The sequence below is a fragment of the Talpa occidentalis genome, unplaced genomic scaffold (genome assembly GCF_014898055.3).
Source record: "Talpa occidentalis isolate TD23 unplaced genomic scaffold, MPIMG_talOcc4v2.1 talOcc4.2, whole genome shotgun sequence".
Classification (NCBI taxonomy): domain Eukaryota; kingdom Metazoa; phylum Chordata; class Mammalia; order Eulipotyphla; family Talpidae; genus Talpa; species Talpa occidentalis.
Window position 1 is genome coordinate 72,356,739 of NW_023602073.1, and position 25,407 is coordinate 72,382,145.

Below are 25,407 nucleotides of genomic sequence, written 5' to 3' on the forward strand. Positions count from 1 at the left end.
AACAAAAGGACGAAAGTGTAAAACAGGTGAAATTGGAATAAGGACAGTAGTTTCACTCAATAGTTGATAACATTTGGTTTGTTATTTTCTTGGGTTTATTAGTTGTACTATGGTTGTGATGATGTTAATGTTAATGTTAGAAGAAGCTTGTGGAAGTATGAGAATTTTCTATTATTTATGCAGCTTTCCTGTAAGTCTAAACTTTATTGTGAACCCCTTGATATATACTGAGAAGAACGTGAGATCTTTTCTGTTGTATTTTTCCAAAGATGCAAAATAAAGAAAATTGAATTTTTTTTTTTTTTTCAGTTTAAAACACTCTTTCCTGCCAGGGTGAATGATTGCCCTGCTCAGGACTTTGCATTTTATTCTAAGTACAATGAGAGTCATCTGGAGGTTTGAGAGCAGAGAAGGGATATGATTTGGTTTTTATTATCTATAGTAGGGGTATGTGTTTACATTTTTTATTATCAAAATAAAGTTTAGAAACTTTTTTTGGTGATTATTTCACTAAAAGGAAACTCAGTTACTTTCTATGATAAACAAGAAATTACTACACAAGTAATTTCATGGTCTGAATGAAAGTATGTGCTGAAGTTACAATATGAAAGGGTTTTAGTTAAGAATAAGCATGTCTATATTAGGCTTGTTGTATTTGGAATTTATTTCTCAGGGATCCAGTGATTTGATTTATTACAGAAAAAGTCTTGTCTATGATTTTGTATTACTGAGTCCTTTCTTCACAAATATTCCTGTGAAAATTACATGTATAAATAGATTTGTTTAAAGAACCAAAGTTTGAATAACCATCTTGTTGCCGTGAAGTTGAACAAAATGTCAGCCAAGAGGTCTCAAACAGGCAGGCTCTGGGCAGAATGTAGCCCGTATACGTGTTTTGTTTGGCTACATGTTGCTTTGAAAGAATTGAAGTCAACATTTTAAAATCAGGGGTTTTAAATAGTAATCCAGATTTCTATCTTCTCATGAAGAATTGGAAGATCTCGCAACATTAGTCCTGCCTTCCCACAAGGCTACAACCAACTGAAGTTGAGTTGGGGCAGCCTTCATTAGATGAGGCATATACTTTCCAAGTCACGGAATCCCTCAAACCATTCATTTATATTATAATTTATATGTTGGGCTTATGTTTATGCCCAGTTTCTGTAGGCATTTACGTTTGGAAGCATCGAGATAGATCATGAACCTTCATGATATCCTCTTTTCACCTTTCTAGGAATCCCCCATCCCAGAAGACAAAGACCGCCGATTTGTCTTATCTTATTTTCTAGCCACGGACATGATCAGTATCTTTGAGCCTCCTGTTCGCAATTCTGGTATAATTGGTGGCAAGTACCTTGGCAGAACAAAAGTTCTGAAGCCATTCTCTTCGTTGGAATACCCCGACTACTATGGCCCTAGCGACTTCTTCATTGGTGCTGTGATTGAGGGTAGGTCTAGACTCAGCTTAGGCTTCCCTGCTAGCCAGGTAAGTGAAGGGCTCCTTCTTAGTTGGAATTTAATTCAATTAACTCAAGAAGCAGTTGGGCTGTATTCCAACTGAGACAAAAGTAATATTCTCATATATGTGGCAACATATGTTGTATGGTGTCTTTTTTTCCTTTCTTAGCAATTAAACTCTAAATTGGTTATATTTGTAAGCTGTAGATTTAACCCTGAGTTTCCTAAACACTGAGAAAACGACTATTTAGTTTAGAGAGCGATTGAAAAAGTTCATTAGTCTAGGTCATAAATGTGTGTGTGTGAATGTCACTGGAGGATCAGTATTATTTTACTCCTAATTGCCTGATAGAAACATAACCAAGCTAAACATGTTTCTACCCTCTCCCCAGTATTTGGCCACAGGTTCACCATCCTTGATACAGATGAGTATGTTTTGAAGTACATGGAGAGCAACGCTGCCCAGTATTCACCAGAAGCACTCTTGTCAGTTCAGAACCACTTTCAAAAACAGCAAGCTCCTGCAACAGAACTGGCAAAGTATGTTTGACCACCTAGGCTTTGGCACATAAGAGTTATTCAGGAAATATTTCTCGATTAAAATGAATGGATAATCCCATTTTAGATGTTTGAAGTTATTAGACATACACAGAATGTCTCTGGGTCCAATATAGTAACTTGGAACTTTCTCAACATTATTATATAAGTTGCTGCCCTCACAGAGTTGGCCTTCTACACTGACTTAAGCTGGCTGTATAACAACACAAGTAAGTTATATAGTTTCTTAGGTGATGAGTGTTATGCAGAAATGGAGCAAAATAAAGGTTGGAAGGATTTCAGGAGGCAGTTGGTAGATTGCAGTTACTGGGAGAGGTGGTTATATCTTGAGAAGGTGACATTGAGCAAATACTTAAAGGTAAGGGAGTTTGCAGTGTATATGTCTTAAGAAAGAACTTTCAGGCCTCCCTGGTAGCGCAAGGGGTTAAGCATTGCACTATGAAGCAATCCGAAGCCTCTGCAGCACGAGTTCGGAACCCAGACGGCCAGGGAGCTACCCACATGGCAAAGCAGACCTCTCCTGTCTCACCCCCTCCTCCCCTCAGCAGTGTATTTCAGTCGGTCTGCCTGTTCTGTTCCCCACTCTGTCTCTAGTGAATCCTCTCACCCTCCCACACATCTGGCCTGTACCCCAGCTCTTGTATGCATAAATAAATAAATCTTAAAAAAAAACTTTCTAGAAAGAAGGAATTGTGAGTGCTATCATGCCTAGATTACTTAAGGGACTGGCAAAAGGTAAGCATTTGAAACTGACTAGAATGGAATGAGTGACAGGAAAAGGAATAGAAGATAAAATTAGAAAAGTAACAAGGGACCAGATTGTGTAGGATGTACTAGGTCTTTGGGAAAATGTTGACTTTTCTCTGAGTGAAATGGAGAGGGAGACATTGTGAAGACACTGAGTAGAGGAGTGGCAAAGTTTGACAAATGTTTTGAAAGAACTACCCTAGCTATGAGGTTAAGAATAAATTTGGAGGGAGATTAGTTAGGAAAGCATTGCAGTAATCAGGCAACAGATGATGGTGCCTTGATGAGGGTCATATTAGTGAAGACTGGGGAAAAAGCTGATTTGGGCCATATTTTGAAGGCAGACCCAATAGGATTTAAGACATTATACAGAGGACATAAGAGAAAGAGTAGTTAAGGTTTTTGTCCAAGGTTTTTGTCTCAGCAATTGCCAGAAAGGAGTTGCCATTAACTGAGATGAGGAAGATGTACATTATGGGTGGAGGAAGGGTTTTTCTTGCTGGGTGGTGAGGTGGAGATTTCATATCTGGATATACTAGTTAAAATACCCGTTAGATATCCCAGTAGAGATATCAAACCATCTCTCAGGTATATTGATCTGGAGTTCAGGGGAAATGTCTGAGCTGGAGATATAAATGTGGGAGTTGTTGGTATATAAATTTCATTTTAAGTCATAGAACTAGGTAAAATCTAAGGGAGTTGGTGTACATGAGGAGACTAGCTCTAAGGACGGAGGCCACCAATACTAGTAGCTGAGATAGGACAATCGGTGAGGGAGAAGAAAAACACATGGGTGTCGTATCCTGGAAGCCAAATGAAGAAAGTGCAGACAGTACCCCCCCACACCCCCCCAACACAGCAATGCAGGACTTCAAAAATGGCCGGGTAGAGCCGTCCTAATCATTGAAGAGAAAATTTACTATTATTCTGTGACCTTTAAACATTTTTTTCACAACACAAAAACTCTGATGGTTACAAATATATAAAAAATGAAAAAAAATAGTAAATTTTATTTACTATTTCAATTAAATAAAATTTAATTTTTATTTAATATTTTTATTTAATATTTTTATTATTTTTATTTTTATTTAATATTTAATCTATAGTTTAAAATATTGGCAACATTGAAAACTATTTTATTTTTTGTAAAAATCCTATCAAGTATTATTTGAACAATCTTTGACTTCTTTTCATCATAACTTATGGTACAGAGCAGACATTTTTTCCACACCTTGACAAATTGTCTTCCTTTTTTTAAGATTGGATCAACTTCCAAGATCTTATTATTTTTTATTTCAAAAAGCAAAAATAATAAGCCTAGCCTTTCTTCAGTGATGGTGAAATATCTCTGAGGGGTCTTTTGGTGTGATATTTTTTGCTAGCTTGTGGGATCACGTCATCCTTTTCATTCCAGCCACTTCCCTCAGTTCTGTCAAAAGTTGACTGTTCCTGGCTGCTTATTGAGGTCTCTCAAATGCAGCAGTGTCTGCCTTTCCCCATTTGTTTCTTCCATACCTCCATTTTGCTTGATTTGAATTTTACTTCCAGCATTATTGTTTTTTGTTTCTTTACTGCACTTTTACCTTTCTTGGTCAATTCCCTGTTTCATGTATTCATTTTTGTAAAATGTCATGGGGGTTTATCCCTGAGAGATGAGGAGACAACATAGCTATAAACCTTGCAGTCTGTGTATGGATTGAAAAACAGGTGCCCTGTAGACTTTGGTATGATTGTCAGTAATCACTATGTGCACGTGTCAACTGTGGACTGATTAGTGGGCTGAAAATCTGACAGTGTATTTGTGCTTTATTAATAGATTGTGGTAACTGAAACTTGAACTTATTATTGAGGGACTAGGCCACTAAACTAAAAGGTGGTAATTGAAATTCATGCATATGGGAACCACGCAAAAGAAGAATTGCCTGTATATCAAGGAAGACAATGATTCATTGTGTGACAGCTGGATCTAGCAATGGGGGATTGAGGGGCGGGGCGGGGGGGGGCTGATGAGGTATGTCAGTGGAATGGGAAAAGTAGGAAAACATGATGGGATTAGATTTAAAAGAGAATAAGGAGAGGAATTTGAAACTGGAAATATAGATAATCCTTTAGAGCAGGTTTATTGCAAATGGAACAGAGAAATGGCGCAGTAGCTGGAAGATGAAATGGAGTCAAGAAAATGGATTTTTGGTTTATTTTTGAAAGAATAAATAACAGCATTCTTGAATGTAACTGGGAGTGAGTCTGCATAAGGGAAATAATGATAAATGTGTCTGTTGGGGGATTTATGAATATGTGGAAAAGAATAGGGTTAGTACACAACTGGAGGAATTGGCTTTCACTAAAAGCCTTCCTCTCTGGCAGTGGTCCTCAAACCTATGCTCTGTGGGGTTCCTGAGGTTCTTGAGAACCTCAAAGAGTTTTATAGCTATTGATATTTACCATTTTGGAAAGTACATGTGTTTTTTAAATTCTTTTAAATTTGCTTTAAAAAACAATAATAAACTCATTTTATGTTAATACAAATGACTTTTTTTTATGAAAAACAACTGGATTTCCAAAAAAAAATTAGTGAGAAGAGTGGCGATTTTTTTTTTTACATTTTTTAAGTCTCTTTAATGTCTGACTTTATTAATAGAAGATAGCTGGGTTTTCACCTGCTTCTGCATTCAGACTTCTATATCTAATGATATCATTAGTTATGTAACCTTTGGAACACTCCCCCCACCATGCATTTGTGAGAAAACAAGAGCTAAAAAGCAAATAACGATTTATTATATTATAATAGTTTTAAACTCACAGACCCCAAAAAGGGACTCAAGAACCTTCAGGTGTCCTGGGATTACCCTTTGAAACGTGATCTATGGTAACCATCAGGAGGGACAGGGTGGGTGGGTACAGATGCTGGTAGTTGGGTAGATACTGTTGAGGGGCTGCTTCTGCTTATGTCCCTATTTTTAGTGTAGTAGTGCAGTAGGGAGAATGAGGAATGGTGTTGGAGGTTTCATGAGAGGAAAAGCTGTGAAAGAAATGCTTCATTCCTTTGATTATATAAAGGAAGTAAATAATTTATAAACATAAAATGAAAATAAATTCATGGTGTTACTTTATATTAAGAAAGAAAAAGCTGTCAATTATAAATTATATTCACCATCAATTAAAAATGCATTCTAATTCCAGAGATGTAAAAAATCTGAAAAATAATTTGTCTCAGGACTAATGAAGTATGGCATCTGTCTTGGAAAGTGGGAGCCAAATGGTCTAGACAGTTTGTTGTCGAGGCAGCACTAAGGTCATATGGCCATACAATTAATTCAAGTACTTTTCAGAAGTGTGTTTCTATAATTTCCCCGTGTTTGTGCATATACCAGCAATTCTGGAAATCTTGCTTTAACATACTACCAGGTAGAATTTTCTTTTCCTTCCAATTTTGTAATGAAGGAAAGATAGTTCTATGGCACTTACAATAAGATACCAGTAAAAGTAAAGAAAGTCCCAGTTCTGAGTTGAGATCCACTGTTATTCTTGTTTCAATCTTAGAGATGAGTGAGAGAAAATGAAGATGATACAAACCTACATGTAATGCTTCCACATCTTCCAGCCATTCTGTCTGTGGTACCTAACATTCTCTATCTGGTTAAAAAAAAAATCTTGCTGTGAGAAAATACGAACCCTTTGTATGACTTCTTATTGCTTAGAGTAATGAAAGGGGATCCTGACTATTTGTCAGGACTGAGAACTTGTATCAAGTGTCAATTTTTTGTATCAGTTACAAGATGGTAAAATGTAGAGCTAGTAATTTTCTTCCTCTGAACCAGAAAATTAAAATAGTGCACTGGTAATTGAGTATTAATGTCATCTAAGTTCTTTTTGGGTCAGGGGTACCCATTACAGTATGTCAAAGTCAGCCTCATGGATTACAAGGGCTCATCAATGTGCTCCTCAACATGTAATCTCCATGTGTGAGTAGCATAATCCTCCCCCTGACCATGTGTTCATTTACAGTATTCTTGTTCTGTTAGCCCATTTGTGCTCTTCAGCTTGAAGAGGACCCTTCTCCTCTGTTCAATGACCCACTTCACTTCCACCCACCCTCCCCATGTAGACATTTCCAGATACTCTAATTTTTTCCCATTTTTTTTCAGCCCAAGCGCTTCCATATTCACTTTGCAGTCGGTCTCAAATATGATCCAATGTCAGCTTCTACAGTTTTCCCACTCTTCACCTTTGAGTGTTTCTGTACTATCACTCATCCTCTCTTTACCTTCTTGTCAGAGTAAGTAGTGCCCACTTCTCCAAATTTAATTCTTCTATTTTATGTTTGTAATTGCCTCCTTTCCAACTGCTCCAAAATTCAGACATTCTTCATAAATTGCTTTCCTAAAGGTCATTATTTCCCAACCTAATGATATCTTGTCATCATTATTTAATAATTCAACAGATGTTTCAGCTTATACCATGTGCCAGACCTTAATAAATGCTTACGGGAATAGTGAACTCGTTGTGTACGGCTGGGGTTGGGAAACTTGTTTTGTAAAAAGGTAGATAGATAATACATAATGATAGATAGTAATAATTTAGGCTTTGTGGGCCATACCACTCTGCTATAACTATTCAACTCTGTCCTTATTGGGTGAAAACCACCATGGGAAATATGTAAATGAATGCATATGGCTAAATTCCAATAAAACTTTGCATAGGAAAACAGGCTGCAAGCTGGCTTTGTGTGGACTAAAGTTTGTCAACCCCCTGGTCTAGTGGTTAGCCATTCTGGTCTATATGTAATACAAATTATTCTTTACCACTCCCTTTTTGAAACTCACTCTCTTCAGATCTAATAAGAGTCTGATTCTCCTCTATTTCTTCCTGGAAGCCTAATTTTTAAAAATCTTTCCCCTACTACTGTCTGTATGTGTGGTGGTGTTTCTCAAGGCTTGTGTTTTGGTCCTCTTGTTTGCTTTCTTCAACTCTCTTGATAGAGTGTTTAAATAACTTGTTCTCCCACCTGCCCATGCACCTGGTTGTACTCCTAGATCCTGCTTCCTGTCATGTGCTTCCATGCAACAGAGCCGCCAGCTCTTTGTACAATTAAAAACAAAACCATTCTCATCTTTCTGACACATTTACTGTTACTTCTTCCCTGTTTCCTTCTTTCTGTCAACCTTTCTCATAAAGTTGTGATAGCAGTGAGTTGTGAGAACATATGTAAAGTACCAGCATAGTATCTGGCATGTAGGAGGCAAGCAATTAATGTAATTCCCCTCTTGATCTTAGTCATATTTCTGTACCATTTACCTTGGAGATATCTTTGACCTCTTCTATTTTGCACAATATTCAATAAACTACTAAGTTCTTTTATTTTGTTCTGCAATATCTCATCTCCAGCTTCTTTTCATTTTCACTAATTTAAATTTAAATTTCATAATTTAAAGCACTCAGTTAGCAGTTGCATTTGTTTGCAATAGAAGCAAATTAGTTTACTCAGTAGAGTTTTATATTTCTCATAGAACACAATGTCTGGAGGTTAGCAGTCCAGAGCTGGTGTGGTGCCTTTACCTGATTTTTTCTCTCTTCTCAGATGTTCTTAGCAAGTAGCTTTGGTCCTTGCGCTTTTTACACCGTGGTCATGAAGTCACTGTCCCATCTCCAACATTGCACCTATATTCCACACAGGAAGACGGGAAAGACAAAGGGTTAAAGACTGAAAAATGAGTCCCTCAATTGTCTTTCCTGTTTTTAAAGGGCCTGATGGGAACCCCACCTAGCAACTTCTGCTTGTATCTCATTGTCTGGTCTGTAAACACAGCCAATCCTAATTCTGCTCCAAAGGAAATAAGGGTTCTGTTAGGAAGAAGGAAAGGATGAATACAAGGCAGGTGACCACCAGTGTGTGCCATACTCCCATTACTCCTACCTGGTATCTCACAATGCTCCTTACTCAGCACTCCCTCCACTCTCTTCCTTAGTTCCTTTCCCGCAGTGTCACCAGACCAGTTGTCCTGGGACTGGGCTCTGAATTCATTACACTATTTTCGTGCTCCCCCCATTTTATTGAGATTTAATTGACCAAATCTTATCTATTTAATAGTTTTGTAATGTGATGATTTGTATGTGTACACATTGAGATATGATGATCACAATCAAGTTAATTAACATATCCATCATCTCACACCATTAGCATTTGCATATGTGTGTGTGGTTGGAATGCTCGAATCTATTCTTTCAGCAACTTCTAAGTATATTGTACAATATTAGAACTATAATCACCATGCTGTACATTAGATCCCCCAAATTTATTCATCTTATGACTTAAACTTTGTACAATTTGATCAATGTCTCCTTCCCTCCACCCCCATGCCCTAGTCCCTGGCAATCACCCTTCTCTCTGTTTTTAGGAATTTGAAGTTTTTTAGATTCCACATATAAGTGAAGTCATTCAGTATGTTTCTTTCTCTATTTGGGTAATTTCACTTAGTATAATGTCCTTCAGCTTCATCCATATTGTTGCAAATGGGAGGGTTTTCTTTTTTATGGCCAAGTAGTATTTCATTTTGTGTATATGTATATCTGTGTGCTGTGTACACACATATTTGTGTATATGCATGCCATATTTTTTAATCTAATCATCTATCAGTGGACAATTGCGAATATGCAATTGTGAATAGTGCTTCAGTGAATATGGGGGTGCATATATTAATTTGAGATAATAATTTCTTTTCCTTTGGGTAAACACTCAGTAGAATTGTTGGATTATATATTAGTTCTATTTTTAATTTTTAAGACACTTGCATACTATTTTCCATAGTGGTATACCAGTTTACCCACCGATAATATACAGGGGCTCCCTTTTCTCCACATGCTTGCCAACTTGCTACCTCTTACCTTTTTGATAAGTATCATCTTAACAGGTGTGCCGTGATAGCCCACTGTGATCTTAATTTACTTTTCCCCGATGGTGATGCTAACGTTTTCTTCATGTACCTTTGGCCATTTGTATGTCCTCTTTGGAAAAACACTTATTCAGGATCTTTTGCCCATGTGGATTGCTTTTTTTCCTGCTACTGAGTTGTTTGAGATTATTATATATTTTAGATATTAACTCCTTATCAGATATATGGTGTGTGCTATGGTTGGAATATTTTTGTCCCTCCCAAAATTTTTATGTTGAAATCCTGATACTCTGTTGATGGACTTAGGAGGTGGAGACTTTCACAGGTGATTAGATCATGAGGGCAGACCCCCATGAAAGGGATTATGGGGCACATTATACAAGAGATGCCAGTGAGTTTGCTATCGTCCTTCCACAATGTGAAAAGAAAGAGAAGGTGCTTCTGTGAACCAGGGAGAGCCTTGCCAGCTACCATCTGGAATCTTCAAAGGCCATGATCTTGGACTTCCAGAATAGTGACAGCTTTCTTTTTTTCTTAATGTAGGCATTTGTCACTATAAACTGCCTTCTTAGAATTGTTCTTGCTGCATTCCGTAAGTTTTGGTATTTTATATTTTCATTCCCATTAGTCTTGGTGTGTTGCATTTCTATATCATTGGTTTTGATTTTTTTATTTTCCCTTTGATATTCTTTGATTTCTTCATCATTTTTTTTTTTTTCAAAGCTGTTATCACTTAAGTACAAAATTCTAAAGTTCTTAGTCTGGCATCAATGATCTTCCACAGTGTGGCTCCAAATGATTATCTAACTTAGTTGTTTTTTAGCTTACCTTTCTACTCTGCACTCAGAGAGTTTGGTGTATTAATATAATAAACCTCAAGAATTCCCTTCTTCATGCCTTTTCTAGGACTGTTTTCATCATCTGAGTTCCTTTATTTTATTCTATAGGTCCAAGTATTCACATCCTTCAAGGTCTAGATCTAATTTCACCTCCTCAATTTGGCTCTCCTTTTCTTTCATCCTCTGTATCGCTCTTAAATGGGAACTGTCAATTTATCTCTTCTTTGGTGGTTTTAAAGTCAGTATCTTATTGCTTCTCTTAAGAGCAAGGATTCTTAGTAGAGACAGGTTTCTTGTTAGACTCAATAGTTTATTATAATGCTGACATAATTATATTGCTGTATATTATATAACAGTATATTATAATGCTGACATATTATAATGCTGAGCCATACATGTTTAATAAATAGCTCAGTGAATGCACTGAATGTTAGTTGAGATAAAAGCACTGAGAAATCAGGAGTGTTGTTATTCAGAAAAGATGTCTGACTGTCTGAAGCTCTCTGGGCAAGTGACTGCCTGCTCTGGGACTGGGGCAAGGGGGAGGCTCTGGATATATCAAGAGCTAAGATTGGACTAAGAGGGCAACACGGAATCTTTGTAGTTGAAATGGCCACACATAAAATTTCTAACACATGGTCGGTATCAAAGAGTTGCTCACTACCCAAAACATAATGTAAGAAAGGAAGAACAAGAGCACAGACTGTTTGCTTTGTAAGAAAATAGGTGAATTCCATTTAATTCTTGCTAAATTAAAAAAAGCCTTTTCAGGGTACTTACGGAAAAGTATTCTAACAGCAGAGAGAAAACCATGGCATCCCTCTTACCAGTGGGAGAGAAATCAGCCTATAAAACTCCCATTTGCTTTTATGGAAAGTAAAGGTAGGGCAATGGAGGACTTGGCAGAGGCTGCACCTGGCATGTTGGGAACCCAGCCGTCTCGCAGCTGGCAATGTCTGTTAAGGATAACCATCCTCCTCTGTGTTCCCTTGTTAACCTGTGGAACAAGCCTTACCCTGGATCTTGCAGCTCTCCTACAGAAAGGATTCTGGCTTGAGCCCCTGCAACAAGTTAGGGGCTATTATTTTCACAAGGTCTGTCTTAAAGAGTACCACCTATTGCAGTCTCTCAGTGAATCTACTTATCTAGCTCACAGGCAGCAGACGCCATGGGTATTTCCCCTATGAAGAGGAATGGGTATCTGGCTTCTTCAGAAAGGAGGAGTTATTTTCTTTTCGCAAAATGATTGGGTAATCATATTGTATACGTGCTGGATAGTTGTAATTCCTGGGAAGATATGGGAAATTGATTTGACTGCTTTCTGCCACTAAAATAGCTCCCTGGCAGTCATTTATACTTTAGAATGTATGATTGAACTTAACCCCGTCAAGATAAACATTTTGCTTCTATGATAAATAATGCCAGATAGCATTTAGATACCGGAGATTTTTATAACAATTTTTATTGGTTTTGGCTTACTACCAAATTAACACATACCCATAATGAACACAATAAATATTCAAGGAGTAAAACTTTAGGAAATAGAAATAAAAATAAGCAAAAATACTTTTTAAAATCTCACTACCCAGATATGACTACTTCCAATATTTTGCAATATGCATATAAAATGGAACAATTCAATCATACTATTTTACCAGGTTTTTTTTTCACTTGCTAGTATAATCATGAACATTCCTAATGTCATGAAATATTTTATAAACCATTGATAATTTTTTTGAGTCAGTATCCCATTCTCATGGTTACATACACAAGGGAACCAATGAAAATTTTGTTCCCGCCCCATCTTCCATCTACCTATTCTCTACCCTCCATCCTCTATAGGTAACTAACTCTTCCTTTTTTTTTATTATCCTCCCAGGATTTCCTTATATAATAAGAGTAAATTTAAATATATATTATTATTCCCCCCACAACTTTAACACAAACTAGCATTCTTTGCATATTTTGTATCTAGACTTTCTCACTATCTCTTTCTACTTTTTCTGCATCATCAATAGTTGCATCATTATTGTATTGCCTGGTGATGGTATATGTTATTTAACCAATTTCCCATTTTTGGATATTTAGGTTATCTCAAAACAGCCTTATAGATGTATCTTTGTATGAAACTCAGGTTTATTTTCTTAGGGTAAAACATTTGAAATTCTTTGCTGAATTTTTGGTTCATGTTTCCAAATTATTCCTGAGAGGTTATACCACTTTATACCTTCCCAGAAAAGGTCTCCAGCAGGTCAAAATGGGAAATGAGAGACTCTTTGGAGTGTGAATTATTTTTACTGTTAGATATAAGAAAAATAGGAATAATAAAACAATGGTGGATTGGTATTATGAAGATATGAAAGGAAGTGTTCATACAAAGTGGTTGGCCATACTTGAAAGAACATGCTAGAATTTGAATGAGATGTTAGTTCTCATCTAGCCTCTAACAGAGATCTGGGATAAGCTATTGCCTTTTCTGGGATTAAGTCTTCAAGTCTGTTTTCTTATTATTAAAAAAAAGGAAGGAAAGCTAAACAGAGTTTATTCAAGCTCTGTTTTGTTCCAGAGTGTATTTATAAAGATGAAACACAAGAGTCTTTTCCAGTTCTAAACTTCTTTCATTTTTTATTTGTACTTTCATGTCCAGAGGAAATTGAAATGAGGCAATTGAAGTAAGACTTCTGCTATCCTTGTTGTGATTTTAAGAGGTAGACCTTCCTCTTCCTAATATTTTGGACTCTTAACTTCTCTTCGTTTCAGTAAATGTTAAGTCTAAACTTCTCAATCCATCACACAGAGCAGTCTCTTAACCTCCATAAAAAACCTTGCCAAGGGCCTCCCTGGTGGCGCAGCGGGTTGAGGGCAGCACTGTGAAGCTGTCCGCAGCCTCTGCAGCACAAGTTCGATCCTGGCTGGCTGGCGAGAATCCCACATGGTTCAGCAGACCTCTCCTGTCATGCCCCGCTGCTCCCCTCAGCAGTGTATTTCGGTCCTTCTGCCTGTTCTGCTCCCCGCTCTGTCTCTGGTGAATCTTCTCACCCTCCCGCGCCTCTGGCCTGTACCCCAGCTCTTGTATAAAAATAAATAAATCTTAAAAAAAAAAACCCTTTCCAAAAATTTGGGGTGAATTAGAGAGGAAAGACTAAAGTATTAAAAGTATAAGAAATTCCTGACTGCACTGTCTATATACATATAGACAGTGTTTTTATAAATGCATTTATTTTTAGATGATGTGACATGGATGCTCTATATCTGCAACAGTAGTGAGAGAGATGTTATTCCCACAAACACCAAACCAGAGATGGTAGCGATGTTAAACTTGACTCGTTGTAGTTCAGTGATTTAACGGATTCCAGTAAAGGAAACTGGGCTTCAGCTCAAAAAACTTCCCCCACTAATACCTTCCTATGCAGATGGTGGTCATCAGCTAGCCCCACCTCAGCATCAAAACTGTCATAGAAGCTTCCCTGACTTCACCAAGTGAGAATTGTGGTCACTGAGATAAGATTTGTCAAGGACAACTACTCCATCCAGTCATTTCTTTCCTGTCTCTATAGCAAGAACACTGAAGAGGACCCAGGCATGCAAGAACTGGAAGCTCTGATAGACGCAATCCACAAGCAGCTGAAAGATCATCCATGCAAAGAAAACATCAGTGAAGCATTTCAAGATTGTGACAAGGAAGCTTCAGGATTTGTGGACAAAGAGATGTTCTTTAAAATCTGTGACTCTCTAAACATCCCAGTTGATGACTCCCTGATTAAAGAGGTCAGTCAGTATGAGTACTCAGCTGGGTTGACTGCAGATGCTGAGAACCTTCATTGTCTCCTAAAGGCAATTTTGTGTGACTTCATTTTAACTAGGGAAGACTTAAGATGTTCAAATCAGATCTATACATTCTTGATTTCTGGTATTGGCATTCTTTTCTAATCTGTTGTAAGGCATCTCCTTCAGCAGGCATGGGGCTGCACAGTACACAGTGGCTGGTGAGCCATCTCAGGGCTGAAGGAGGTGATCCTGGAGTGGCAGCCACTAAGGGAAGACAGAGAGGCAGTTGGATTGGGCAGGATGGTGGGCAGCCCTTGGCACAGCTGAAACCTGCATTAGCCCATTATCTGGGCTAGCATGAAGAGGGCGTGACCTCTGTTCAAGGGTAGCCACATCTTTCAGTAGGAGTTACATGGCCAACTGTAAGTGGAGGAATGACATGGACATTCTTGTAGAATTTTCATGAGTGGGTTGAAGCGCATGTTTCAGGCCTTTTCCCCTAATAAACCCCTTTAGGCAGAGTTCCCTAGAAGTCAGAACAAAGTTTCTCCCCAAATTGCCAGCAATTGCAGCTTATCATTAAAACATTCTCAATGATTAAGAACATTGAGCTACTTCCTATAGATCTTCTAAAGGCTATGTGGCAAAAAGGGATGTTCGGAAATAAAGATTCATTCAGGAAGGCTTTTGTTTAGGGCTGGAGTGACTAGGTTGGAGATAAGCGTTTTTCATAGACAGATAGCAAGGAGTGGGGGAGGGAGTTAGAAGGGTATTCTCATGGACCAAACATCCATTTAGCTTCCCAAATCTCAGACTGACAGCATACCCAGCTTTGGACATTTTAAATCATTTGTACTGCAAGTTACCCGACATGGGTGAGAGGAATTGCAGTCAGTGGGAAGTGGGACAGGGAAGGCATGGGCATCTTATACAGGTAACCTCTGCTTCTGCTCAGTTGAATTTCAGCAAACATGATTTGAACATGTGGCATAACTAGATTCTTCTATTAGGCTGTGATAACAGCAACTTACTATTTTAAGAGCCTGTGCAGGCTCAGTGGACAAACTCTTGTATTTTAATATATAAACAAAAGTACTTTGGAAGTGACAATGCCTTTATAAATATAAATGATAATTCTGAAATCTTGGGCAGGCCATTTACTCTGTTGAGTTTTGAGTTCGTGAAGTGTGAGATGAGGATGAAATCTGACCTACTGACCAGGTTCTCAGGATCGTTTCAGAATCAACTGAGGATAATAAAATTCTGAACTGGTTAGGTCTAGGGGTCATTATTATTATGTGCACTCTGCAGATAAGCAGCAGCAGCCTTGCATGTCTGTCTCACTGGCTCTTTTTTCTCCCTTCTGCAGTTAATCAGATTGTGCTCTCATGGAGATGACAAGATTGCCTACTACAACTTCGTTCGTGCTTTCTCAAACTGACCTGGCTGAATAATAGTTTTTTGAGGTTGGACCTACACTTTGAAATGTACCTTGTACTCTATGTAGAGGCATTTGCAGGGCTCATGAGGTTTTCTTTACTTCTTACATTTTGCTACTACTGAAGTCTAAATTAAATCAGTACTTGTAGGGGCTTACGTTAGTGCCTTATTTAGGGAGGTAGGGGAAGGGTGTTCTGGTGGTTTATTTTATGTGTCAACTTCACCGGGTCATGGTGCATGTAGATATTTGGTTAAACATTATCCTGAATGTCTGGGAGGGTGTTTCTGGATGAGATTAACATTTGAATCAGAAGACTGAGAAAAGCAGACTGCCCTCCCCATTGTGGATGGCCCTGCTCCAACCCACTCAAGGCCCAAGAGAAGAGAAAGGCTGACCCTTCCCTGAGTAATAGAAAATGCTCACCTTCAACATCAGCTTTTTCCTGCCTTCAGATTCAACTGAAATATGAGTTCTCAAGCCTGGCCTGTTCTTCTCCCAGACCAGCTTTTTCAGTGAGTTCTCAAGATACTTTCCCACAGGAGACCTCTCCATTCCTTCAGGGGCAGATGGCCCCACTTCTGGCTGGACACTGGCTCCCTTGTCTTCTCAGGACGGCCTCTGGGTGGGAGCCCTTTAGGCTGACTCGGCCTCTCGGGGTGTTCACTTTTGCCCAATGTTTTCATCTAGATAGCTCTCCTGGCTGTGCCATTAGGCAGCTCAACCAGCCCCTTTCCTAATTGAGAACTGTTCCAGGTAAGAAACAGACACCCAAAATCTCATGCTCTCCAAACTCCAGGGGCACCTGTCAAGCTGAGTCAGTTAAAGTGTGCAAACCTACAGACTCTGACAGCCCCTTTCCAAAAATCTCCAGTGATTTCTCCATCACTGAGTCCTGTGGGAGAGAGAAGTTAGCCAAAGTTTTAGACTCCTCGTTAGCAAGTTTTTCATGGATTCACACTGGTCAGCAACACAGATACCTACCAAATTTTATCCTTAACAAAAATGGAGACATTAGGGAAAAAGCCTCATTTGAAATCTTCTGACCCACCCTTTGAAATCCAAGTGCTCATAGCCCTCCTAACCTCAGTTCTGACAGCTTTTCTCCTTTTATTCTCTTATACCTTTTCAACTGTAATGTGAACCAGGATTATGTCAGCCCCACTGTATTTGTTTTATATATATATATATATATATATATATATATATATGTGTGTGTGTGTGTGTGTGTGTGTGTGTATATATATATATATATATATATAAATTATACTTGCTGTCCACTCCTCAACTTGCACCCCTTTCCAGGTAATCTGAGATGGAAAAGTTGAGATATGCCAGAACCAGAAGGTGTAAGTTACTTCACAGAAGATCAGAGTCAGCAGGTCTGCATTCTCTGTTGACCTCTGCTTGTGTACATAAGGCAGCCAAGAATGAGAGCCACAAAACTCAGAACAAATTACTTTTCCTACTGAAATTCTGAACGGAAGTAGAGCTGTTAGATGTCACCTATGCTGCCACCTGCCACAGTCACACCTGGCCTGCATCTGGAGGAGTCCTGGTTCAGGGGGTAGAAGACAGCTGAGCATCAGCCTGCAGCAAGCAATATTGTGGAATGAAATGGACAACCATGGAATAGTCCACTCTCAGCATTTGCAGAGAAGGGAGGCACACTAGTAGCTAACTTAACTGAAAGGGTAGTTTAGAGTGAACTCAGTATAAATTCGGGGCCTGTAAAATCTGCCTTGTGAAGTTTGGCTGTGAGCTAGCCACTAATCAGGTCCTGGGGCCTGTACTCTGTTTATAACAGCAAGAGGCCTAGAAAACACCTTTGAATTAGAGAGTATCAAACACAAACCTAAAGATTTTGAGGGTATTTGAGACCAATAGATAGTGAAGACTTCTCTTAAATATTGTTTCCAGAGAACCAAGGGTAACTTGAATCTATTCTATAGACTCTAAACTAATGTATTCTATTCTACAAGGTCTCCTGAATCTATTCCTGCTGACACATAAGTATGCTCATTTAAAAAAAAAAATTAGTGCTTTATTTGTATCACTAACTTAGCATTCACTGTTCTTAATTCTCACCACCCCTCTCCTGCAAAAACAAGCAAGCAAGCAAACCCTCCCAACTACAGAACACACATGAACAAACAGCAGGATTAAGTGCTCAGGTCACCTGGCCACTCCTGGCAGAGCAGGACTGGAACCCAAGTCTGCACAACACTCACCCTCCACCAGCACCACTTCTCTCACCTCGAGATGTTCCTGCTTAATCCTCATTCCCCATGGGTGTCCTTGGCTCTCTGCCCCCTGTAGCTGCACTCATCTCCTGACCCTTCTCTGAAGGTGGTTCTGGAAGATGCTGCAGATGACGGACTCCAGCAGTTCCCAGTGCCCACCACTCAGCTGTCTGCTATTTGTACCTTCACTGACACTTGGTGGCCTTTACACACAAAGGTAACCCCATCTGCTCTGAGTCAAATGACTTCCTAGCACAGAGCTTATCAAGTGTGACATGCTCCTTCTGGAAGTATCAATCCACAACAAGACAATTCCTTTTCACCTTTATGCTTCACTGTTACAGACGTAAGTAAAAATCATGCACCTAGTATACCCAACATTCGATGTAACTACTCCCCCATCCACAATTCCAATTCTCTAATTCACATGCCCACAATGAATAAATGTACCTCAAAAGGCTATACAAGAAATGACTGATATAGTGAAAAATATTGGAAATGAGCCTAAAATTGACGCAAACTCATTTTTCAAGTAAAAGCAAACATAAGCATCAAGATTAAAAAGGAATATTAAGTATTATACCAGAGACAATTAGACTGATAATTCTATGCTTTTTATTGTTATTTCAAAAATATTTGATCATTTGCTTCAAAATGTACATTAAAAAAATCCATACAAAATTGTAATTTGTTTTAAAACCAGACAGAAACAGTGGAAAAGGATTTTGAAAAAAGTTCATTGAAAGTAAAAAGACCCCTCCCCCCCCAAAAAAAACTTTTAACATGAAAGCATAAATACGGCAGGTACAAATGTTCCTTGAGTTCCTTGTTGAAATTTGGTCCATAACATGAACAGGCTAAAGTAGAAAAACACAAAGACAATTTGTCCACATTTGCATTATGAGTTGCTCAGGGCACCAGCAGCCTCAGCTCACCCTTCGGATGTTTATTAAACAAGAGGAACTGAAAAATGAGGTTTATAGTCTCATCACATAAACACTTGAATCTATACCCAAGGACATGGTGGTAGTTACAACCACAGCCAGATGCTATCCAGTGAACAGGGCTGTCCACGCGTGGCTGATTCTCAGAAAAATCTCCTCCCTCTTCACATGAACAAGAAACTCCAGAACACTTTTTCAGGCAGAGCGATGGCAGTGCCTCGGGTGTCACAACAGACCTTATTCCCAGACGCTGACTTATTAATGCCCTATCATGAAGATGGTTGTTTTCCTTTCCAACAGATTTTTTAAAAAAAACATATGGACTTCTAAGATGATGCTACATGTTCTACTAGAGTGCCACGGAAACCCACCCAGGGGCACGAGCTGACGGCAGCAGAGGGAGAGTGGCTAATATTTCTTCTGAGGGATGACGATTACCCCTCCCGTGTGTCTCTTCCTCCCTAACCTCAGTGCCCTGTAAGGAACAGAAAGGCCTGGGAAGAGACCACTGGCTGGGAGGGTTATTGCACAACCCGGAAGAGCAAGACAAAGGCAGGCAGGCGGGGCGGGGCGAGGGGAGCTGCTGCTCACACCAGGTAACACTGAATGAGAAGCTCGAACCCACCGCCAAGCAGGTGTCTATGAGTTAGCACTTGTGATTGGGAAGTAAACACCTTTATCATATCAACTTTGGGTCCAATGGGAAGCAAAATACATCAGAAGAGGTTACAACCAAGGTGTCTTTTCTTTGTAATTTGGGGGGAAGGGGCACTGGAAGAGCACGGTCTACCATGGTGGGCCAGAGGCACAGGGGAGCTTAGTGTCCTGAAACCCTCTGTCTGTCCCTTAATAGGAGGTGCAGGTGCCTGCGGTTGGGCCCTCACAGGTGTCTGCAGCCACCAGGTGGACCAAAAATGTGACAATGGAGAAACCAAAACCAAAACACATGGGGCCCTAACATAACGCAGGAAGGGGGAAGCCGAGACAGATGAGGCTAAACTGTCACAATACATGTCCCTTTTACGTGGCACTGGACCAGGGCCCGGGGCTGCAAGGACAAATAGCCCCGGCAGCTGGAGGCTGGTCATACAGAGCAAGTGAGGCCAGAAGACCACAGCGAGGAAGGCACTTCTTACACAACACCAGTAAGGATCTGCTGCGGGCAAAAACTCGGTAGGGGTTGCTGAGCACTAGAGAGCCAGTAAGTCCCAGTGCTTTTCTGAGGACAAGCGGGCGGGAAGTCAGACAGCTGGGGACAGGTGATCTTTCTCAGCCTCTTAGGAGGTGGAGTTAATGTTCATGGTAGAACGGGGGTGAAGAATGAGAAGCTGGTAAGGGATTCCTCATTGGGCCAAACATATGCTAGAAAAGGATTCTATTTAGGTTTTCCCAGGTTCTGAAAATGACCCTGGTCTCCAGTCATGCTGAGTTGGGAAGGCCACTCAGCCATCCTGACTCGCAGACCTCTGAACATTCCCCTTTAGAAGATGCCTTCGAGATCAAGAATGGAGTCTACTTGCCATGTGGGATGCAAGACACTTGCAATTTAAAGAGGCATTCAAGCAACAGAATTTTTTGTGGTGGACTCTTGGGAGGGGGTACCCTCTCTGCCCATACCTCTTATTCACCACTTAGAAGACAAATCAAAGGGTACTGATGAAGGTCGCAAGAGAATCCAGAAGCGTGAACTCTTGGAACCTCCCATGGGGTGCCAGAGCACCAATGTCTATTTTGGTTTCTGAAATGTTGGTGAGTGCTGCCTGGGGACAGAAACGAAAAAGGTTCTGGGCAACAATAAAAGTCCAGCAGCCCAGATACGTGTAGGGCTGGAATCGACTAGCATGGGACAGCAGCAGCAGCCCTGGCTCAGCCGGCTCCCCGTTCCCCCAGAACCTTCCCCTACCTTCAATAGGAACATATGTAACTTACTAATAGTGCAGCTATCTGAGCCTGGATGGTAAAAATAACTTTCCCATCACCGAGCCTCCAAGGAGGGACACGCGAGCACAGGGTCCTGCCTCTCTCACGGCCTCCCTGCACAAGTGCGCCGTTGGTGAAGAAGTTGAGGTGGCGGTCGCTGAGGTAGATTAGCATCTGCTCTGCTCCTGGTGGACGGAACTGAGCTGACCTTCACAGATGGCTTGGCACTTTGGGAATAGGAGAGGGCTGAAGATAGAAGAAAATAGCCAAGGTGCCCCCACCAGGACAAGCCAGCCCAACAAGCTCACGAGATGAGTGGAACCGAGTTCTTTCGGCCCTTGGCAATACACTTCAAGCCAACCCGCCAGAGTCTTGGGTCCACTCTGAAATAAATGTGCCATTGATGCTGGGGAGGGCGACAGAACACCCTACAAGCCCTCCCCTCCAATCATTTCTGGGGAGATACTAGCCTTACGCCGGGTCTCAGGGGGTGTTACATAGCTGAGATTTAACTAACTCATCACTGAACCAGCCCGGGTCTTTAGGAAACAGAAGCCAGGCAGGCCCTGCGTTGGTGGCACCACCTCCGAGGCACAGTATACCGCAGCATGAAGGCTTGCAGGAAACAGAGAACAGCCACTTGGTCTCAGTCGATAGCAGTGAACACCTGCACACGTGGGAAGAGAGACTGGTGGCAGGACTCCCCAGCCGCGGCACACTGAGCGTGCAGTGTTCGTGCCAGCCAGGCGCACGGAGTGCAGGTTAGGAACACACCCCCAACATGGCCAGAGAGAAGCAGGAAGGGCAGCTAGGCTGATGCACAGGCTTAGGAGTCACTGGCATAAGCCTCCCTTTCACCAACATTGGCTTGGCAGCTCAGAGAGGTGTCTCTCCCCCCTCCATGGAGGAGGGAGAGAGAGGAGGGGAACAGAGGGAGAGATCAAGATCTCACTTGCTAAGGGTGATCAAAGGAAGCCAAGGGTGGTTCTTCCCATTTCCACACCCTTATCCTGGCCAAAGAGATGATGTCTAGAATGGCCACTCACTGGTAAATTAAATCTGATCTCTGAAGCAAGGAGCCTGGAGAAGGGGAGCTGCCTTGATGAAAAGCCCCATCTCCCCCTTTGTCGATAATAACGCAAGGTTTGGTTTCTACCGCAATGTCAGAAGACCAGCACGGGAAATGACACTGATACTCCTGTGCCCACCAAGAACTGCTCCCTACCACCTCAGAGTTTGGGTCTTAACTAACTCCCCTTCTGGAAGTCCTCACCAGGCATCATAAAGACCAGGGGGACTTGTCTTCGAGGGAGGGACAGAGAAAGAAGGTAAGGGAATTGGGCAAAAAGACTCCGGTCAGCACAGCTATCTCCTCAGGGAACCCACAGCATGACTCTGAGTCAGCCCTAGCTTTGAATGATCTAAAAGGCTCTAGATGTGCTCAGCGATCTTAGCAGATGACGACAACAATTCCAAAGAACACTCAGCAGTGATGCCAGAACCAAGTGGCCCAGGTAACCCTCCCTGGAAAGAGGGGATCTGGAGCGGGGGTTGAGAAGGGGAAGCCTAGTGTTCCTGCAGCAAGAGAGGAAGTCAGGTCATGAGGCTGGGCCAGGAAGGGCTGGCAGGGTCTGCATCTAGGACCAGCACATCCCTGGCTGGTTTGTTAACTGCAGTTTGATTTGGTTTTGAATGCTGGTGAATGGTCAAAAAAGCAACTGCAGTTGGGGGTGCTGAAGAAAGGCCTAGGTCAACTCCTCCATCATTTCCACCATGTTACCTTTCTAGAAGAGCCCGCTGCTCAGTACACTTTGCTCCTGCTCCAGAAAATGGGAGGACTGGTTCTCCGTCAGCGCATCCCCAACAGAGTGAGAGCGGGCTGATTTCCAAGCCTGGACCAGCCACTGGCTAGCTCCCGAGTCATGGGCCCCCACACAGTTAATGCCATCCTTCTGGGCCGAGTCGTCATGTCCCAAAGCCAATTGCCTGGGGATTTACACTAGCAGCGGCACCACTGGGCCTCAAGATGGTGCAGGCAGAATCGGATCATACGTCTAGTCAGTTAATCAGCACCTAGGAGATCATGATCCAAGGGGACCAGTCTTTCCTCTTCTTGACCACCGAGGGGCCTGCTATGGCCCCAAGAGAGGCTCCTTGGCACCAGGCTTCCAGACTTTGACAGGTCCTGGGGATTGACACCGGGTGTTAGATGGCCAGGACTGCGATTTTAGCTCCCTCTCGTTGTAGAATTCAGACACAGAAAAATTGCACAATAAGGTAAAACTAAGAAGTGAAAAAGAGGAAAAAGCAGCTGTGAAGAAGAGAAAGAGAAGGCCAGCAGAATAACCATGAGTACCTGGGCTTCGAGAAAACCCAACTCAGCAGAGGTGAGGACATGAGGTGGCTGAAGGGAGAGAAAGAGGAAGATTTTTGGTTTTATTGAGAATGGTTTATGGAAGAATAAGAAAAGAAAGTCAGGAAGCTAGAAAGAGGAAAAGCCCATCCAAAGACAGGTTTCTGCTGTTTGAGATGGAGCATCTTGAGCAGGAAGGGGGAGGCAGTGATGGAAGCCGGGGGTCCCAGACTCCCTGCTGGGTGCCCATGAGAGGATTCCTGTTCTCAGCACTTTGGCCTTAAGGAGACTTGAGTTTCTTAGTCCGTGGGGAGGTTCCATTCTCTGCTTTCACCACTCCATTTTCATGGTAACCTAGGAAGTGAAGGGAGACAGACAGACATGGTGTTTCTTCTGGAGCTGGAGTGGCAGAGGGGAAGGTAGGGCCTGGGTAAGCCTGTGCCGTGGCCACTGTACACACGCCAAGCCCAGGGGACGCACTGTGGCTCCCACAGCATGCGGATGCCAGCAGGCAGCTCGGGGAGCCCTGCTCTCCCCAGCAGCAGCTTCCAGGGCTCAGCTTGAGGTAGTTGATCTCTGACTGTCTTTAGCAGGAGGGAGCTGGGATGATACACGGCAACCCGGGAACAGGCAGAAGCCTGCCCGCCCATGCTGAGGCTGAGCCAGATCCTGGCTAAAATCACTTGGATGCTGCCTGTGGTGTCCTCAGTTTCTCTCATGGCCTGCCTCCTGGTGCACCGGTCACTTCAGATATTCTCAGGAAAGAGAGAACGGGAGGAAGAAGGCAGGCAATGGAACAGGCCTTACTCAGATGCCTGGTAAAAAAATGGTCCTGTCTTTCCTCTGTTGTCAAAAACATCTCCATGTTCTTGCTCAAAATCACAGAGGCCTGTCTAACTACTGCCTCCCACACCCCCAGCCAGGCCTCACTGTGTGTCACACCCAGCTGCGCACGTGTCTGGTTGAAATAGGCAGGAGCCCTTGCCAAGCAGGCCACGCCTGGAGAAAGGCAGGTGAGTCAGAAAGCAGATCCTGGAGTAGACAGGCCCTCAGGCTGGATAGAAAGCATAAGGCTGGCAGTGCCCCAAGACCTGGCGGTGGGTGGGTGGTTACTAGAATATGTGGCAGAGACCAAAGAAATGGGTGTCCCACCCCTGCTGCCCACCTGGCACTGTGTCACCCTGAGTCATTCCTGAAGACAGAGGAGGCACCAGGAACTGAGATGCAGAGTATGGGGGCAGGTAAGGACAGAGCCACTGTGCCGTATAGGGAACAGGCAGCAAACCTGGCTGGGGTCCAGAAACCATTCTGTGGACATGCTTCCTGCCAGAGCTGCTGCCCCACCCCACTGTGGCCAAGAGGGCACCCCACCTAGTTAGAGCCAGTTCCACCCACGCCCAGTCACGTGCCAGTCAGGCTTTGTTGGGATTCAAGGAGCCCCAGGCCCAGGGTAAGCTGTAAGACTCGTCTGGGTAGAGCCCAAGAAGCCAGGGCCTCCCCCATCCACACTGCACCCACTACCTGCCGCAGGCCCTGGCACTCACTGGATTCCCTCTTGATGAGCCTGGCTGGTAGTCGGGGGGCAACTTGGACTCTCCGCTTGGCACTCTGCTCGTTCCAGTATTCTCGCCAGTGCCGCAGCTGGGAGTGGATGAAGCGCCACATGAGCCAGGCCTGGGCGGCACACACCAGCAGCAATACACAGAGCCTGTAGAGGGGCAGACGGAGGGCTAAGGGTGGGCTGGGACCCACAGTCCTGGGGTGGTGGAGGAGGTGAGCTCAGGAACCCTGCAGCTCCCACGGCCCCTGAGCCCCTGCACTGCCCACCCCCAGCCTGCCACCACTGCAAGGAAGAGCTCCCGGTTCAGTGCAGCCCCTGCTCTGGCATTCTTCAGAGGTGGTGACAGGGCCCGAGAGGTGGGGGAGAAGTGACGGATGCCCACCCAGCCCCACAGCCAGCTGCCCCCAGGCCTGGCCTGTCTCATAACCACAGCACAGAACACGGCTCAAGTAACCTCATTCATGGTGGAAGAATTCAAATGAGTTGAATTAGGGTGTAGTGGAAATTATTCTAGTATTGTGGCTTCTGACCTAGTATGTGGTAAAAGTTGAACAAATCACACACCCGCCCAGGCCCAGGGGTCTTGAGGAAACATAATGGCTTCCTTGCTGCTCCCTTGCTGTGATAGGACACTGGTCAAGCTGTTGAGAACACGGCTGTAAACCAAATGTGGCTGTGATGTCAGTTA

General features: G+C 42.4%; 2 protein-coding genes across 4 annotated transcripts in view; one reads left to right on the forward strand and one right to left on the reverse strand.

Annotated features, from left to right (window-relative positions):
• Positions 1-15,872, forward strand: part of EFHC1 (EF-hand domain containing 1) — a 44,634-nt gene extending 28,762 nt beyond the window's left edge. The window contains exons 8-11 of the mRNA XM_037519862.2: positions 1,235-1,448; positions 1,851-1,998; positions 14,050-14,260; positions 15,630-15,872. Coding sequence (XP_037375759.1) covers positions 1,235-1,448; positions 1,851-1,998; positions 14,050-14,260; positions 15,630-15,701 — 645 coding nt within the window. The 3' untranslated portion in view covers positions 15,702-15,872. The remainder of the gene's footprint in view (positions 1-1,234; positions 1,449-1,850; positions 1,999-14,049; positions 14,261-15,629) is intronic.
• A 7,341-nt stretch (positions 15,873-23,213) lies between these two features.
• TRAM2 (translocation associated membrane protein 2) overlaps positions 23,214-25,407 on the reverse strand; it is a 92,926-nt gene continuing 90,732 nt past the window's right edge. For all 3 annotated transcript variants that reach the window (XM_054698864.1, XM_037519863.2, XM_054698863.1), the window contains 2 exons: positions 24,703-24,866; positions 23,214-23,512 (listed from right to left, as the gene is read on the reverse strand). In XM_054698864.1, coding sequence (XP_054554839.1) covers positions 23,439-23,512; positions 24,703-24,866 — 238 coding nt within the window. In that variant the 3' untranslated portion in view covers positions 23,214-23,438. The remainder of the gene's footprint in view (positions 23,513-24,702; positions 24,867-25,407) is intronic.